General features: G+C 38.9%; 1 protein-coding gene across 1 annotated transcript; it reads left to right on the top strand.

Moving 5' to 3' along the window:
• The first annotated feature begins 2039 nt into the window (after window positions 1-2039).
• Window positions 2040-6052, top strand: LOC113760125 (late blight resistance protein R1-A-like). The gene is made up of 3 exons (XM_027302695.1): window positions 2040-2885; window positions 3041-5550; window positions 5941-6052. Exons 1-2 carry the CDS (start codon window positions 2040-2042, stop codon window positions 5507-5509), a joined length of 3315 nt encoding a protein of 1104 aa, XP_027158496.1. The 3' UTR covers window positions 5510-5550; window positions 5941-6052.
• Window positions 6053-18364: the final 12312 nt, after the last annotated feature.

Raw genomic sequence — 18364 nt, 5'->3', positions numbered from 1 at the left:
GTGCTAGTGCTTGATGCTTAATTAACTTTGGTTTGATAAAACTAAATGATCTCCATTGGATCCTTAATAAAGCAACCAAAACAATTAAAGGGCCAAGTCTTACATTCTCTTATATTTTGGTTGCGTGGGTGGAAGCGGTCTTACATTCACACTGAAGGACAAACAAATCCTGTCTTTCACTTTCGTAATTGTCCTGTTTCAATTTAAAACAAACCTTTCACACTTGAAGGATAAAGAAATTTCCTTGTTGATAATGCAGTGTGGGTGCCGGTTGCTTTCCTCGTACAAGAAGGTTGGCCCGCTGAAATTTAAATAAGCAAAGGTCTTTTATCATGCAAGTGCAGGTAGACTGTCGCTCTCTTACAGCTAGTTTGGAAGAGCAGATTTGGTGAGAAAAGAAAAGATTATAAAGGAAAGTTGAATCTTTCTCAGATTTGGGACTTTGAATAGGAAAGAATTGAAAAGAAGCGGAAAGATGTCAGCTCCCTTCCACGTCAGAAAAACTTTCTGCCCAAAATTGAGCGGAAAATGTGAGAAAGTGGAGTGGGTTAAATGAATTATATCATATGACACTTTTATCCTTAAAAGATTAAAATATAATTATATAACCTAATAGAATTCTCATGGTATCTTAAGATTTAAAAGTTTTTATATAAAATTGAATCTTGTCTTTACACTTTTCTCTACTTCTAAACAAAGGAAAGTTATTTCATCTCCTTTCTTCTCCAAAACTCCCAAATAACATGAAAATATATTATAATCTTTTCTTTTCTTTTCTTTTCTAACTTAAGGTTTCTGTTCTTTTCTTTTCTTTCCTAAACTCCCAATGGTTGTTTGTTGCAGTTTTTAGTGGATCTTTTATTATTTTTTTTAAAGTGGATTCTTCTTGAGTAAATGCCTTTTTTTAAAGTGTCATAATTAGGTCCGTCAATCGGGCCTAATAAGCCGGACTTTCATAAGCTCAAATTCAGCTCATTTAATTTGGAACATTTTGGGGTTTCGGGTTCATAAATGTGAAACTCATACTCAGTTCACATAATATTCGAGTTGTGAGTTTTAATCGGACTTTACTCAAACTCACTTATTACTCCTTAATTTTCTTAATACAATTACTATAACTATTAAGATGTAAAACTAATTTAACATTTACAAGACTATAATATTAAAACTAAATATGAACAAATAATAGTTCTTAAAAAGTATATAAACCAAAAAATTTTCAACAATATTGATATCTAATTAGTTCAAAATGCATGAAAAATAGTAATAAAATATGTGATCATAAGCCACTACATTTTTAAAAGTTGAAACTTTTTTATAATCTTGTGATTTGAATCTAAACATGCTTGATGATTTGTGTTTGTAGACCAAAAAGAAATCAACCAATATTATACCAACAAAAATTTTACTCAATCAATAAGAAAAATTAGAGATTTAGTTATGCATTACTAATATTGGTTCTCAAGAAAACTCATGAAAATGTCTTTAGATGTATTTTGTAATTTATATATATTTAGTATTTAATAATAATATATTTGGATATATAATTATGCATAATATCAAAATATAAATATTATATATATAGGTAATTAAAGGGTCGGATCTATATCGGATTTGAGCCTAATAAGATCCAAGCTCGACTCATATTTAATTCGGAACTATTTTTTAAGCTCAATCTCAGACCGGCTCACTAAATGGTTGGGCTTATCAGGCTTTTTATCTGGTCGAACGAGCCGACTTCAGGCTGACTCAGCCCCACAGACAGTCCTAGCCATAATTCGTTGTTTATATGTTTTCCATGACAAAATTACCCCTTTTCTTTTTCTACTCTAGCCTCCACCAAGTCAACCTCCTTCAAAATCATGAATAATGGTATCCCCGCCTTAATTCAGCAGAGAATCCAACAACACCCACACTAACTGTGACTCAGGAAGTTGTCCAGCGATCTCTATTGCTGGCTCCAGCGCTGAGGTTTCTTTCTCCTTTACCCGCCCTGAAATTCGAGAGTCAGAAGAAGATCCCCGCAAAGAGATAGAGACATGGCCTCCACTCGTGTCGACTCCGTCTTGCATAATCTGGAGTTGCTCCAGAGCATCCTCGAAAAGCGTGATTCGTTTGAAACTGGATTTTCCAACCTCCGTGAAGATTTTGAGGCCCTCAAGCTGAATCTACTGTTCCTGAAACCAGTTCTTCTGTGTGCAAGAAACTGGACCGACGACCAATTGAAGGTAAGGCTTCGAGCTTTCTTGTCTAAGATTGAAGCTGCTGTAAACAGACCTGGGATGGATATAAACTCCCTCTATCTTAGGTCAAAAAGTGCATTCAATTTGAAAAGCCTGGTCACATCTTTGAAACCCATCGTCTCTAATTTGCTGGGAAAAATCAAGTCCTTCAAGCAAGAAATCATCGACATATACAAAACCTTGTCGAGCTGCAGCTCATCAGAGTCCGGCTCCTGCTTAAGAAACTGTGAACTCTTGGACTTCATAGATTCTGTTCTGCAGAATCTGTTCGATCTTCTCAGCCGTCGGTATTTTGAGTCCATGGAAGGTTACAACAGTACTTTGCACGCACATATTGAGGCCCTTGAAGACAAGCTTACATTTTTGAAAAACTTCATTGGCTTTGTCAAAATTCTGAGTGTTGAACAACGTGAATTGGAAGATCTGTTGGCTCACATTCAAGTTGTGGCTCTAAATGCCGCACGCCTCTCTTACAAGTGTTTGTTTTACAAGGAAGATCAAGAGATGCAGAATCCGAGGATGTGCTCCATAATCAGTGAAATACTGGAGAAGATTAACCCCGTTGACCCCCAAGTTTGTGCGACATATGTCAAAATCCTTAAGCTCCGAAATCCCCAGAATCATTGCTTACCACGGAGACAGGTACGCAAATACTACGGGATTTTAATGACTCTCTCATAAGTAGTCTTTGGGAGCTACTATGGTGCACTACCAGCTTCACAGTTTCTGTGAAAGATCAAATGAAAAGACTCTATGAGGGACTACGATTCTTGAGAAGCATTCTAAATGAGCCGCAGGAGAATATGAATGAGCTAAATGATAAAATTGTAGCAGTTATGAGTGCGGCAGGAATTGTAATTTTCTCGCTCTTTCTGAATAAAGTGAAAGAATTGGATGTTGACTCCTTAGTGGTCGGAGAATCAGCTGATTCTTGTGCTATGTTGGTCAACACGAACAACAGGGTTAAGCTCATTGTGGCTCAGCTAAGTGGTTCAAGCATCTCAGGAAGTCTTCCCTCCGATCATAGCATCAGAGGACAAGAAGTTCGCAGGACTACCCGTTTCCAGCCATCAAGAGCTAGAGTACCAATGACCGATGAATTTGTAGTTGGTTTCGAGGATGAGGCAAAAAAAGTGATTAACCGACTCGATAGAGGATCAGCAAAGTTGCAAATTGTTCCCATTGTGGGAATGCCTGGACTTGACAAGACCACTTTAGCAAAAAAAGTTTACAATAGTCCCTCAATTCGGGCTCACTTCCATATTCTTCTTTGGAGCTCTGTTTCTCAAGAATATAACATGAAAAATTTGTTAGTTCAGATTTTATCCTGTGTGTATGGGGAGGTGAATGAACTCAGAGTTCTAAATGAAGATGATTTGGCGGAAAAACTCTATAAAACGTTAAAGAGGAATAGGTATCTTATTGTTTTAGATGATTTCTGGGACATTAGAGTATGGCATGGCTTGAGCTTTTCATTCCCTGACGATAGGAATGGAAGTCGAGTCCTAATTACAAGTCGAGAGTCTAACGTGGCTTCAGAGGTACAATTTGGTGTGGAACCTCACAATCTTCGCGTACTTACCGTAGAAGAGAGTTGGACATTATTGCAGTGGAAGGTGTTTGGAAATCCAGGTTGTCCTCAAGAACTACGTATTCTTGGGAAGGAAATAGCAACAAATTGCAAGGGATTGCCTCTTACCATTGTCATCATAGCTGGAATTTTGTCAACTATAGAGGATGATGCTTGGGGTGAAGTTGCAGATAGTTTAACTTCAACCATTGTGTATGCTACAGACCAGTGCAAGAGTACATTGGAGCTGAGTTACAGGCACTTACCCCATTATTTGAAACGATGCCTTCTGTACTTCGGAGCATTTCGAGAAGATCAAGAAATTGAAACTGCGAAGTTGATGAGGCTATGGATTGCCGAAGGCTTTGTATCTGCTGAAGTTGAAACTGTGCCGGATACAGAGCCCAAGAGAATGGCGGATTTAGCAGAAGAGTACATGATGGATCTTATTGGCAGAAACCTAGTCATGGTTGCCAAACGAAGACATATTGGTGGAGTCAAAACTTGTCGCATTCATGATCTATTACACGAGTTTTGTAAGGAAAAAGCCAAAGAAGAAAATATCCTACAGGTGTTGCGTGGCTATGGTGAACTTTTCACTTTTAATGAGCACCCGTATCTCGAGAGGTTGTCCATTTGGTCCAAGGCAGAGCATTTTAAGAAGTCAAGGCTATTCTGTCCACAAATATGCAGTCTACTGTTGTTTAGTCAGATTGAAGAGTCTGATTCGTTCATGGCTGATATGTCATTTGTCTTTTGCATCTACAAAAAACTTCGAGTGTTGGATTTGGAGCAAATTTTTCTGCCGCACAAGGCTTTTCCTAGAGAGGTAGAAGCTCTCGTTGAGCTGAGATATTTGGGTGTTCAGGGTGCAATGAGTTCCATTCCCTCCACAATTGACAAGCTCTCCAACTTAGAAACTTTTGTTGTGATTGCTGAATCTGGTACTGTTTCATTGCCAGATACCATATGGGACATGACCAAGTTGAGGCATCTACATGTGGTGGGCTGGAACGTTAGTTGTTTTTTGCCGAGTGAAAATCTTGAAAACACCTCTGACCTCTGGAATTTAGACACTCTTTCCACCTTGACTGTGACTTTAGACGACAGAGCGGAAAATATAATGAGAAAGATTCCAAATGTCCGCCAACTGAAGATCCAACTCTCGGCAGCAGAGTGCTCTGCGGGGTACTGCAACTTAAGTCACCTCACAGTAATAGAAACACTCGAAGTGTCGGCGGAGTCATTGCCATCGAATCCTGTTGAGTTTTCTTTCCCTCTACACTTAAAAGAGTTGGTCCTTGGAGGCTTGCATCTGCCCTGGAGTAAAATTTCAGCGATTGAGGAACTACCCGACCTTGAGGTCCTTACATTGCTCGGCGAGTCATTTGCCGGAGAAAGATGGGAGCTAACACCAGGAGGGTTCCCTAAACTCATGTGCTTGGGTTTGGAAAACTTGGATGTTGTCGAATGGGAAGACGCTACAGGTAGTGGTGAGGCTTTGCCGTGTCTTCAGAAGTTAACGTTGATTGGGGTTTTGGAATTGGAAACGGTCCCTTCCTGTTTACGGCGTGATGCACCTCTTGTGGAGATTGAAGTGCGGGACTGTAAGGACTCTCTTAAGGCGTTGGTACACGAAATTGGGGAAGAGCAGGAGGCCTGGGGAAATGCGGGTCTGAAGATCATTATCGACTAGCCAGAAATCTCTAGGGCAGATTCCATGTCAATTGGTGAGAGGTAAACTCCACTCTTTTAATTTTGTCATTTGGCAATGTGTGATGGAATGAACACTTTGAATGACTAATATCTGCGCTACTAAGTGTCACATTGGTTGGAGCAAGGGACAAAAAATTGGGTTCAGATGGTATACGAATCTGTCTTTATTTGCTTAGGTTTCGTTTGGATTGAAAAATTTGATGTTAACCTCAAATTTGGGATATAGTGGACAAAATTGGAGGGAGGCTAAATCTTGGCGCTCAATGTGCTGTCCAAGATTGGCTTCTTTTTTATTGTTATTATTATTATTTTGGACATTGCCTCAGGCAAATTGATTAATCTACTTGACGTGCGAAATTTATGAATAAACAACTAATTGTTGCTCTTTCTTTCTGTTTTTCATGTCAACAGGGTTGCTATTGTCTTTGGTTTTTCTATTATCAGCAGGGTTTGCTATGGTTCCTTGGTGGTTCCCATTATAATTGCTCATATGTGTGGCTTTCTCTATTTTAAAACAAAAAAGTTTAAAAAAAAAGCAAAAACAAAAAAAAAAGAGGAAAAAAAAAAGGGTTTGCTGTTGCTGAGGAAGAAGAAAACAGTTGATGGTTCAAAAGTAGACCTCACGACCAAATATTTTGCCGTCGCTGTGGAAGAGAAGAAAGCAGTTGAAGAAGCAAAACTTTTGCCTGTGTTTTTGGGTGCCTTTTTGTTTCGAACTCTGTACAAATTTTAGGGAATTGGGAGGGTTTTGAGCTCCACTGTTTATTATTCAACAAAAAAGTTCCACAAAAAGAAAAAAAAAATTATTGTGTTCGACTTTGAAACACTGCATTTGATGCAATATATGTTATTAGACAGTTATTGTTTCTAGAAGCAATTTGACTCCAAAAATTTTGGACATCTAATTTTTTTTTTTTGGCATTCTTTTTTCTGTTAATGAATAATGGGCAAATCAGCCAGAAGAATGGACTGAAGAAAGTCACAAATATTGAGTACTCTGATTACATTAGCAGCATCACCTTCAAGAAACGTGGACGGCAAATTCAGTAGTCAGGAAGCAAATGGTATAGCTTTCCACTAATTTGTAAGAAGGGCAATTAATTGTTCGTGGATTTTAATTGTTCATCAAATTACTAATTCTAGTACTAATTAGTAAGCAGTCTGCCACATCAAATGCAAATGGGAACCTGGTGCCACATAATTTGAAGAGTAGGGCTGGGCTGTCCACTGAGCAACCACCAAATTGAAGCAATTAGGCACTGAATTCTGTCCAGCAACCCAAGCAAACATTGCTTGAGAAATATGGAAAAATGGTTATTGGAAGTTATAATATTTAAGGGAGTTATGAGAGACTATATTAGCAAATGTGATTAGGGTGAAAATTAATTTTTTAAGAACAAAATTGAAAGTTCAAAAAACGAAAAAAAATGTTTATCTCAACAAAAAAAGCCATACTTCATGTAATGTGAACAAGCAAAAAATTTTACGTGGAAATACGGGCGACTTAAAAGGTGGAAAATGCCGTTAACTTGAGATTGTTTTGAAGTATACAGCTCTCTATAGCTACTAGAAAATTATAAAAAGGGAAAAACTTGATGGACATCGCCATTCATGATAATAAGCTGTGCATTGGACATGCTTGTCTCATTTAGGCTCAAATTCATGTTATGCTAAACAGGCATAGAAATAGCTGCACAGGCTAAGCTAACGGGGAGATCTAACTCGACACACTCAATAATGTAAACATATCCAAGCACCACATTTGATTTAGGTTATAGAATATTTGATCGACCTGAATGCCATGTGTGAAGATTGATAAGATCAAGGAATGGTGGACTTCAGTTGTAACTTCTAGAATTTTTTTGTCATACTAAGCAAGGCCATCAAAGGATTCTAGCAAGAGCTAGGTGGAATTTGGACAGGTATTACAAAAGTGTGATTGCATCTAAATTAGTTCCAAAAGAGCAACAAGGGTGGACATTGACAAGTAGAACCACTTTAAATTAGCCAATTGTGTGGAAGCAATCTTGGTATTGCATTTTGCAGTTAGAGGCTACAAAGTCCACAAAAGTTTTGGCAACTCAAAGGACTATAACAAAGTTCAACAAAAGGGAGATAAAAAGGCAGGGTTCCTACAGAATAGAACTTTGGCACAAATCTAAGGTAGCTACATTCAGGTCACACATACCACAGGCTTGACAATGATTTTGTTTGCAAAGGTGGGATACTTTCGAAAACCCACGAAAATGATGCACTGAATTGTTAAAATGAAAAAAGAAGAAACTTAACAGTAACTGCAATAGAACTGGAAGTTCACATAGTTTATAATTCATCCAGCAGGTAACCTACATCATGCAATTCAACAAAACATTCAATGATCCTCTAATATAATCCTCAACAAGAATTTCCAGAAAACAAGCACAGAGTGGGTTCAATGATTGTGTCTTTGTGAGTCTTTGTGTGTGTGTGAGAGAGAGAGAGACAGAGAGAGAGAGACCTCGGTTAGAGACCTAACTAAACAGTAAACTGATAGGTGAAGACTGGAACAAAAATCCTCCACTGAGGTTTACTTCGGCTGTTTCAGACAATGGAAAATCATTTTTTTGTGCCATCTTTCTATTTTTTCTAGTGGGAAATTGTATGGAAATTACAACCAGCAGTGTTGCGATACTGCAAGAGTTTCTCTCAACCACCAGTCCCCAGGGGCTGGAAAAAAAATTATTCTATACCAAAATCTGTGAGGGAATCTATTAGAAGGATAGAAAGAAGTGCAAAGAATTTGCAACGCCCCTTTAGGAACATCACACAACAGTTCTATACCCAATCAAGTAAAATTTAATAATTCTTAGTGCATGGTAGATGATAGTCATTAAATTGAAGTTTAAGAAGTTCTATGTCATGATTAGGGCTGTCAACGGGCTGGAACTAATAAATTCAGACCCGGCATATTATACCAATTCCAAATCCGGCCCGAATACCCGACGGGTCCTCTACTCTTTCTCTCGGATCCGGATCCGACGGGTCCCGGATCCGGGTCAGGCCTACCACAAAAAGGGCCAATCAAAAGCCTATTTTGCAACAACACTTGCTTTTGGTGTGTTCGACTATTTGGATAATAGTCAGAGAAGTAAATTTGGAGTATTATATTAATAAATATATATTTTTTAAAATTATTAATCAATTTATTTCCGGTTCAGGTCAAATACAGGTCGGAATATCATATTTCGTATCCGACTCATTTTTTGTTTGACAAAACGGATTCGGATCCGGATCCGTGCAACAGAATTATATCCCTACCCATATCCGGAATTATTTGACGGATCCGGTCCAGATCCGGGTCAAGACTCGAACCGTTGACAGGCCTAGTTATGATGAAGACTATTACTCATAAATACTACATTTGACTGGCTAGTAATGGTGTCAGCTGCATGCCATATTAAACAAAATTCTTCAAATTTGCCAAAATGTCTCGCAATGAGTTCACTCATTAACTAGTGCAATCCATTTAAAAGGCCTCCCAACAATGGAGCACAAATGGAGTAACCGAAAATTGCAAAAGGGAAAATTCACATAAACACAATGAAAATGGACTTAGTAACTTTAATACCTGAATGTTCCAAATTTCATCAAAAAACTGCAGGAAGCGACTTGGGATCAAGTTCAAAAGATCCCTCTGGTACACATTTGCTCTTATGACTGCTCATCCTAAAAGAAGGTACTTTGTGGGAAAACCTAAAGAGCTCTTCATCATGTATCAAAAAAGTATGCTTCTTATTGTGGTTTCTTCTGTGATATAAACTTCCATATCCTTCCAATTTATCCAAGGAAGCAACTCTAGTGTCATAAGAATTTCTCTGGACAATCTCATACTGGCAAGATAAATGATTTTCAGGATTAGAAGCCCAGCAACTAATATTCCAAACCTTATAGAGGGCCCAAGTCTCTCCCTTTTGAGGATGTATTAAGTAAGGACTACCAAGATTGCAAGAAGCAAAATTAGCTTTGTAGCAAACTTGATTCAAAAAGTTACAACGAGATAATGACAGGGCCTCTTGTTTACCACTCCACCACAACCATCTGGTAACCCCGCATCTATCCACTCCTTCCAACCCTGCGTTATGGCAGGTGACTTGACACTTTTGGTGTTCTTCCTATACAACACTGCACCTGGATAATGTGCCACAGGCTGGAGCCATTCAACGCGAACATATGATTTTTGTATCTCATCATTACTACTATGATAAGAACAAACCCAAATTTGACCAACATGAAACCTGCTTAACGTGTATTTCTTCTAAAGTTATTAAACAATTTGTTTGAATGATAAGTAGGACTTTTTTTCTGACATTTTCTTACTAAAGTAAGAATTTACGTAAATAAACCTAATCCCCACAGTAACTTCAAAAGCCGGCAACTTTTGAAGTCCTGTGAGGGACTTATCTACCCAAACCCATACCCCCTAATACCGATGTGGGATAGAAAACCCCATAGGGTGCCCTGCTGCTAAGAGATAATGACCCCCCAAGCCCCTGAGATTGAGTTTTCTTTCTGACATTTTCTTACTGAAGTAAGAATTTACGTAAATAAACCTAATCCCCACAGTAACTTCAAAAGCCGGTAACTTTTGAAGTCCTGTGAGGGACTTATCTACCCAAACCCATACCCCCCAATACCGATGTGGGATAGAAAACCCCACAGGGTGACTGAAGTAAGAATTTACGTAAATAAACCTAATCCCCACAGTAAATAGGACTTACCTAATCCGATGTGGGATAAATAGGACTTGAGCCTTCAAAACCTGAAGAATCACAAGAATCTGACTACGTGTCTGAATTTGAATTGGCCAAGCCTAAACCTGCCTCACCAAGATCATGTGCTGAACCTGAATAACCTGAATCAGACTCTAACACTAAATGGTGTTAGGTCTGACCCCAGGAAATTGACGAAAGGATTTTGGTAACTCCCAAAAGATAAATAACAAAGCAGAAATAAATAAAATAGGAACACAGAAATTTACGTGGTTCGGTCCAATTGATCTACGTCCATGGCCGAGGAGAAGCAATATTTTACTATGAAGAAAAGAATACAAAAATGCCTTAGGAAAGCGTTCCTAAACTCAAAACACTTAATACTTTAAACACAAGAGAGCCCAAAAATATTTGACTAAATAGAAGGTTTAACGACCCAAAAGCCCAAATAGCCTACTAAAGCTCTCTTGGTTTGGTGCACTTAACTCCATCACATATCCACTATATTTATAGGCAACTAAGGGAAAGGTTTAATGGGTTTCAATTAGAACCCCCCCTTTCTCTCTCATTGAGAGACTCTCTCTCTAACTTTAGAGATTTCTCTCCTCGGTGTAAGAGAGTGGGAGAGGAAAAGTGACCCAAAAGTTTTCAAAGTTTCAAAATTTCAAACTCAAACACAAATCCCAATCTCAACATTTCTTTTGCCACCAAACCAGAAACAAATGGAAACCCAGCAATCTTGATCGCGAACATAGCCAGAGTATTAGGGTTAATTTATGGGAGTAAATCCAGTGGACTAAACATGACCCATAAAAACAGTCTCATGGAGCATTAACTTGGTCGGAAGCTGGACAGTCGTTTGGTTCATCTCTCTATTTTTTCGTTATTCATTGTTGAGTCTTGTGGTTAATATTTGCAGTAGTTTTTTATCTTAGTCTTTGGTGTTCTTAGTTAGGATTTTCGGATAACATTGTGTGCCTTGTCTAGTGTCTTCAACACAGGTCAGTCAGCTGCATTTCTAAAGCTCAGAAGTAGTGCTTGGGTTCCTCTAGAAGTCAAGAGACGCAGAAATGGAAGAAGCCCTAGCTAGAGCTTTCCAAAAATTTGAACTGTCAGAAACAAAAATAGGAGGAGTAGATCTGAGTGGTGAAGATATAGAGGAAGGTGTTGTGGGGTGCAATGGAAGTTTAATAGGAAGGCTGGTGGGGGAAAAATTGCAAACTTCACAGGGATAAAAAATTTCACAAACCACGCTTGAGGGTATCCCAAAAAGATAAAAGTCACTGAGCTAGGCCCCAACTTGTTCCAGTTCCATCTAGAGGAAGAAGGGGAAAAGAAAAAGATCTTGACAGGAGGGCCATGGGTTATGGATAATCAGGTACTGATTATTAAGGAATGGGTAGCAGGATGTGAAAGGAGCAGCAATTTTTTCCAGCATGCTTTCCTCTGGATACAACTATGAAACATGCCGGTCCATTGGATGAGCAGAGCGGTGGGTTTTAAACTAGGCAAGATATTTAAGTCAGTTAGGAAGGTGATCTCAGCAAATGGTGGGAAAGAGGGGAGACACATGAAGATTTTGGCGGAGGTGGACGTCACTAGACCTCTGTTTCGAGGGACAAAAGTTAACAGCAAAGAGCAAGCAGTGTGGGTTGAGTTCAGATACGAATGATGTCCAGATTTCTGCTATAGGTGTGGCATCATTGGGCATAGTGACAGGACATGCAATGTGGGGGGAAGGGATGGAACAGCAGAACGTAAGGAACAATATGGAGCATGGATGAGAGTTGGGAATATAATGGTGTCCCCCTTAAAGGGACGAGTGGAAGCAGAAAAGGCAATGGAAAATAGGAAGGGGGAACAAGGGAACACAAGCTGCCAAGTAAAAACAGGAACAAAGGAGAAGGAAGCCACACTGATAAGGGTGGAAAAAATCAATTAGAGTTGGAGAGTAAGGAAATGGAGGGGAAGGAACAAAGATTGAGGAGGCAGAATGAAGACAGGTGGGCAGAGATTTTGAAGGACCAGAGGTGTGTGGATAAGGAAAATCAAGAGGGGGGAACCATGGTTAGGGTCTCACCTGGGGGGAAGAAAAAAAAGAAACAAATGGAAAATGAAGAAATTAACAGAGGGAACATACTGTTACAACCTTCAGAGAATGAGGAAATGGAGGTGGAGATCACAAATGAGAAAAGTGGAAAAGAGATGATAGGAGTAGAAAAAGAAAAATGGTCAGACGTAAGGATAGAGAGGAAAGCAGAAGTAATTGATGAAATTGAAAACAAAAAGGAAAAAAGGAGTACATTCAAAAGAAGAGGGAGGCCGGCTAGGACCCCTCTCCAAGCAATTACAAACATAGAGGAAATGAGGGAATTGGGAGGAAAAAGGAAGGTAGCAGGTCTGCTTCAAGGGTCTCAACCAATGGAGGAGGATGAGGATAATATTCCAAAAGTAAAAGTCATGAAGTTGGATCGAATCAAGGAGAAAACAACTGGGGAACTGGAGACTAACCCCCATATGCCTCCACAGTGTAAATGAAGGCTGTGATGTGGAATTGTCGAGGTGCAGGAGGCCCCTTGACAATTCCCCAGCTGAAGGAAGTTCTAAACTTCCACTCTCCTAATATGGTATTTTTATGTGAAACAAAAAATCAGGAAAAGTTCATGAGAAAGGTGCAAAGGAGAATCGGTTTTGAGAACTGTCATCTTGTTAACTCAGATGGAAGAGCAGGGGGGGCTTGCGTTATTCTAGAACAATGAGGTGAAGATAGATCAGATAAGAAACACGGAATGGTACATTAGTGCTTGAGTAGAGGATAAGGAAATAAATAGCCACTGGTGGTTCGTGAGTGTATATGCAAGCATAGACAGTAATACCCGGAAAGAGCAATGAAAATTTTTAGAGGATAGGATGAAGGAATGGGGGGGAGGCCTGGATAATAATGGGAGATTTTAATGACTTGAGATCGAATGAGAAGAAGTGGGGAGGAAGAGATAGAGCTGAAGGTACTTGTAGAAAGTTTAACAGGTTTATTAGAGCTAATAATCTGATTGATTTAGGATATCAAGATGTGCCGTGGACATGGAGCAATAGTTGGGAGGGGGATGGTGAGGTGAAAGAAAGGTTGGACAGGTGCCTATGTAGTACAGAATGGGTGCAACGATATGAGAAGGTACGGTGCAATCATGTTGAAACAGAGGCATCAGATCATCTCATGCTTATTGTTGACACTAATCCAGATACCAAAAGGAAGCAAAGGAGATTTTATTTTGATCAAAGATGGACCAAAAATCCAGAAACAAAGGAGGTGATTCAAGGAGCATGGAGAAAAGATCACCTCGGATCCGGAATGTTCAAAATGACTAGGAAAATAAAGGAATGTCGCATTGCAATTCTGGAATGGAGGACAAAAGTGCAAGGTAATTCCAAAGTAAGAATCAAGGAGTTAAAGGAGAAACTGGTTAAGGTGAGAGAAGGAAATGATAGTGGTAATGGTGGACAAATTACTGAGCTAAAATCCCAGTTGAGTAAAGCATATAAGGAGGAAGAGCTATACTGGAGCCAAAAATCAAGGAGCAAATGGCTCAAGGAAGGAGATAGAAATACAACTTTTTTCCACTCAACGGTAATGGCAAAGAGGAGGAGAAACACTATTAGTAAGCTGCAGAAAATTGATGGGACATGGTGCAAGAATGAACAAGAGATAGAGGAGGAACTCAGTGAATATTATAAAGACCTCTTCACCACTACAAGTCTGGACAACTTTGAGGATATTCTCGCAGAGATACCAAGCACTATTTCTAGCCAAATGAATGAGCAGCTAATAAGGCCAGTGGAGGAAAATGAGATTAGGCAAGCTTTGTTCTCCATGCATCCAAACAAAGCACCAGGGACTGATGGTATGTCTCCTCTCTTTTTTCAACATTACTGGAATATTGTCAAAGTGGATTTAGTGGCAGCTATTAGTAGTTTTTTCCATACGGGGTACATGCTCAAAGTTGTGAATGAAACTATTATCTCTTTAATTCCAAAAATTGAGGCTCCCAAATCAATTGCGAATTATAGACCAATCAGCTTGTGCACTGTCCTGTATAAAATCATTTCCAAAATCAAAGCAAATAGGCTGAAAATGGTTTTGCAACACTGCATTAGTAACTCTCAGTCATCTTTTATCCCAGGCAGGCAAATTCTTGATAATGTTGTGGTAGCTCATGAAATTCTTCACTTTTTGAAAAATAGGAGGAAGAGAATGGTAGGATACATGGCTCTAAAAATTGACATGTCAAAAGCTTACGATAGAGTTGAATGGAAGTTTGTGGGGAGACTAATGATGAAAATGGGTTTCTGTCCAATCTTTGTCAGATGGATCATGACTTGTTTGTCTACTGTATCTTACTCCTTCAATCTAAATGGCCAAAAAGTAGGTTATATCCAACCGAGTAGAGGGATTAGACAAGGTGATCACCATACTTGTTCATTATTTGTGCTGAAGGGCTGTCCAGTCTTATACACAAAGCAGTGGCGTGGAAGGAACTCATAGGAATCAAAATATGCAAGGATAGTCCGACCATTTCTCACTTATTTTTTGCAGATGATTCTTTACTTTGTTGCCAAGCAAACAAGTAGGAGGCGGGGAAGGTCAAAAGCATTTTGGAAAGATATGGCAAAACATCAGGGCAAGTGGTAAATTTTGAGAAATCAGCTATCTTCTATAGCAAAAATACTCTAGACCTGAGGAAGAAAGAAGTGCAAGACGAACTGGAAAATATGAAGGAGGCAAGGAATGGAACATACTTGGGGCTCTTGATGGCAATTGGAAGATCAAAGACACAAGTTTTTGGATTTGTGAAGAGCAAAATTGATAACAAGCTTCAAGGTTGGAAACAAAAGCTACTGAGTCAAGGGGGCAAGGAAATACTCATCAAAGCAGTAATTATGGCGATGCCAACATATGTGATGGCTTGCTTTAGACTTCTTCGAGGCTTATGTGGACAAATCACAGCTAAGATTGCAAGATTCTGGTGGGGAAAGGGAGAGCAAGAAACTTGTGTACATTGGGCAAGCTGGAAGAAGCGTTCAGAAGTAAAGGGAAGAGGGGGAATAGGTTTCAGAGACCTTGAAGATTTCAACACGGCCTTGCTGGCAAAGCAAATTTGGAGATTCCTAACAGCTCCAAATTTGCTAGTAAGCAAGGTAATGAAGGCAAAATACATGAAAGACCCAAACTGGATGGAAAAAAATCCCCCACAATCAACTTCCTGGTGTTGGAAGAGTATACACAGTACAAAATCACTATTGTTAGCTGGCTTGTGGAAAAGAATGGGGCATGACAGGTCGATTAGTGTATGGAAAGATAGATGGATAACTGGATCTGAAAAAGGCTTGGTGTCTGGCTCAAAGCCTGAGGATTGCGCATTAGAATGGGTAAATGAGTTCTAGAAAAGGGGAGATGGAAATCTGAACAAGTCCAGAAGTGGTTCAGTAAAAGAGATGCTGAACTCGTAAAAAATATCCCAACTAGCATAGGAAGAAGAAAGGATAAACTGATCTGGTGCTACTCAAAATCTGGAACGTACACCGTTAAGACGGGCTATGCAGTAGCAAGACAGTTTGATACAAATCAAAGTGAACCAAGAGGAAATGATGCTGAAACAAGTTGGGAGATAAGAAAGTACAGTGTGTGGAAAAAGTTATGGTATATGAAGGTGAAGGCAAAACTCAAACACTTCTTGTGAAAATGTTTACAGAATTATTTACCGGTCAATGAGGTACTGTCCAAACGACTAAGAAATGGTGAAGGTAGATGTGGCTGCTGTGGAGAAGCTAAGGAAACAATGGAAAACTTGTTCTTCTCCTGTAAAAACGCAGCAGAGGTATGGAAAATGGCTCCAGTCAGATGGGATGGATTACCAGACAAGCAACATAATCTATGGCTTTGGTGGGAGCAAGTTACTCAAGCACTATCGTTGGAACAAGGACAGGATAGAGTTAACCTTACCATCAATATCCTGTGGCAAATCTGGAAAGCCAGAAATAAAAAAGTTTTTGAAGATGCAAAGCAGGAACCTTTCAAAATTTTATGGAAAGCACAAGCTGAGTGGTTAAAGTTTGAGCAAGAGAGGGAGCCAGAACAGGAGGGGATTACAATCCAGACAAGTTCCGAACTCAATTCAAGAAGGGAGATGCCAAGGGAGGGAGTGATAAGGTTGTATACGGATGCAGCTATATCAACCAAAAGAATCAGGACTGGGCAAGGAATAATAGCAAGGAACTGGAAAGGAATACTATTGAAAGCTAAAGGAATAGTCACCCAGGGAAAGGGAATAGCAAGTAAAGAAAAAGCACTTGCCATAAGGAATGCATTACTGATGGCTAAACAAGTTGGATGGACAAAAATTATAGTCCATTCAGATTGCAAATCAGTAGTTCAGCAAATTAACAGATGCAGTGAAAATGATTCAAACATTGCAACTATTCTAGAAGATGTACAGGATCTTAGAACAGGATTTGAGAGATGCTCTTTTATGTTTATTCCTAGAACAGAAAATGAAATCAGCCATGTATTAGCACAGTTTGCAGTAAAACTAGTACATGATATTGAATGGGAAAATGATTTCCCAATATGGCTGGTTGATTTAGTAAAGAGGGACAACAGGGTAGTATCCCCTTTTTGTAACTAATCCTTGTAAAATCAAGTGTTAATTGCTATAAAATGTTATCGTTTGTTGAAAAAAAAACTAAGGGAAAGGTTCCTTTATACAAAAGGCGATGTGGAACAGCACTACTTTAACAAATCTCCACCTTGGCGTGTCCCCAACATCGATATGACAAATCTGCTCCACCTTCTCCACATAAGCCCCAATGGGTCTAAATCACTAACAACGAATACCAACCCAATTCAAGCATTGTTCGAACTTGTAAACTGGAAGAGATTTCGTGAACATGTCAGCAGGATTTTCCTTGGTACTGATTTTATGAACAAGGACTTTTCCCTCAGCAATAGTATCTCGAATGAAATGAAATTTTACATCAATGTATTTCGTCCTCTCATGATACATCTGGTCTTTAGTCAAATGAATGACACTTTGACTATTACGGTAAATAGTAGTAACACGTTGATGCAGACTAAATTCGCCAAACAAACTCTTCAACCACAAGGTTTCTTTGATTGTTTCGGTTATGGTCATATATTCTGCCTCCGTAGTAGATAAAGCTATAATGGGTTGTAAATTAACTTTTCAACTAACTGCACAATCGCACAGAATACGTAACCTGAAAGTGATCTTCTCCTATCAAGATCTCCAGTATAGTCAGAGTCTACAAAACCAATCAAAGTCTCATTATTTCTTCCAAACTCCAAACAACAATTTGAAATTCCTCGCAAGTATCTGAAAATCCACTTTACAACCTGCCAATATGCTTTTCCAGAACAAGGCATATATCTGCTAAGCACACTAACTGTTTGTGCAATATTTAGACGAGTACAAACTATTGCATAATGCTGTCGACTGCATTGGGATAAGGAACCAGTGGTATATACTCTTCTTCTTCAATTGACTGTGGTGACTAAACAGCAGATAGTCGAAAATGACTAGCAAAAGGAGTAGTCACAGGTTTAGCATCTTTAATGCCAAACTTCTCCAAGACTTTTTCAAGGTAATTTCTTGAATCAAGAATAACTTTCTAGCTTCTCGGTCTCTTTTGATCTCCATGCCAAGAATTTTTTTAGCTGCTCCCAAATATTTCATTTCAAATTCACTACTTAACTACAATTTCAAAGTATGAATTTTCGATAAATTCTTAATTGCAATAAGCATGTCATTAACATAAAATAGCAAATAAATGAAAGAATCATCATCTAACATTCAGAAGTAAACACAACTATCATACATGCTCCTTGAATAGCCATGACCCAATATAAAAGTGTCAAACCTCTTATACCACTGTTTTGGAGATTGTTTCAATCCATATAATGATTTCTTTAGGAAACAAACATGGTCTTTTTTTCTTCAACTTCAAATCCCTGAGATTACTTCATATAAATTTTCTCTTCAAATTCACTATGCAAGAAAATTGTCTTAACATCA

Source organism: Coffea eugenioides, chromosome 2, assembly GCF_003713205.1.
Source record: "Coffea eugenioides isolate CCC68of chromosome 2, Ceug_1.0, whole genome shotgun sequence".
Taxonomy (NCBI): domain Eukaryota; kingdom Viridiplantae; phylum Streptophyta; class Magnoliopsida; order Gentianales; family Rubiaceae; genus Coffea; species Coffea eugenioides.
Note: the sequence above shows the minus strand (reverse complement) of the source record. Positions and strands in the feature narration are given on the sequence as shown.

Bases quoted from the DNA above. Each gene is read 5' to 3' on its own strand.
- LOC113760125 (XM_027302695.1), top strand. From the start codon at position 2,040: ATGGCCTCCACTCGTGTCGACTCCGTCTTGCATAATCTGGAGTTGCTC. The intron at 2,886-3,040 runs GTACGCAAATAC...AATGAGCCGCAG, and splicing joins ATTGCTTACCACGGAGACAG to GAGAATATGAATGAGCTAAA.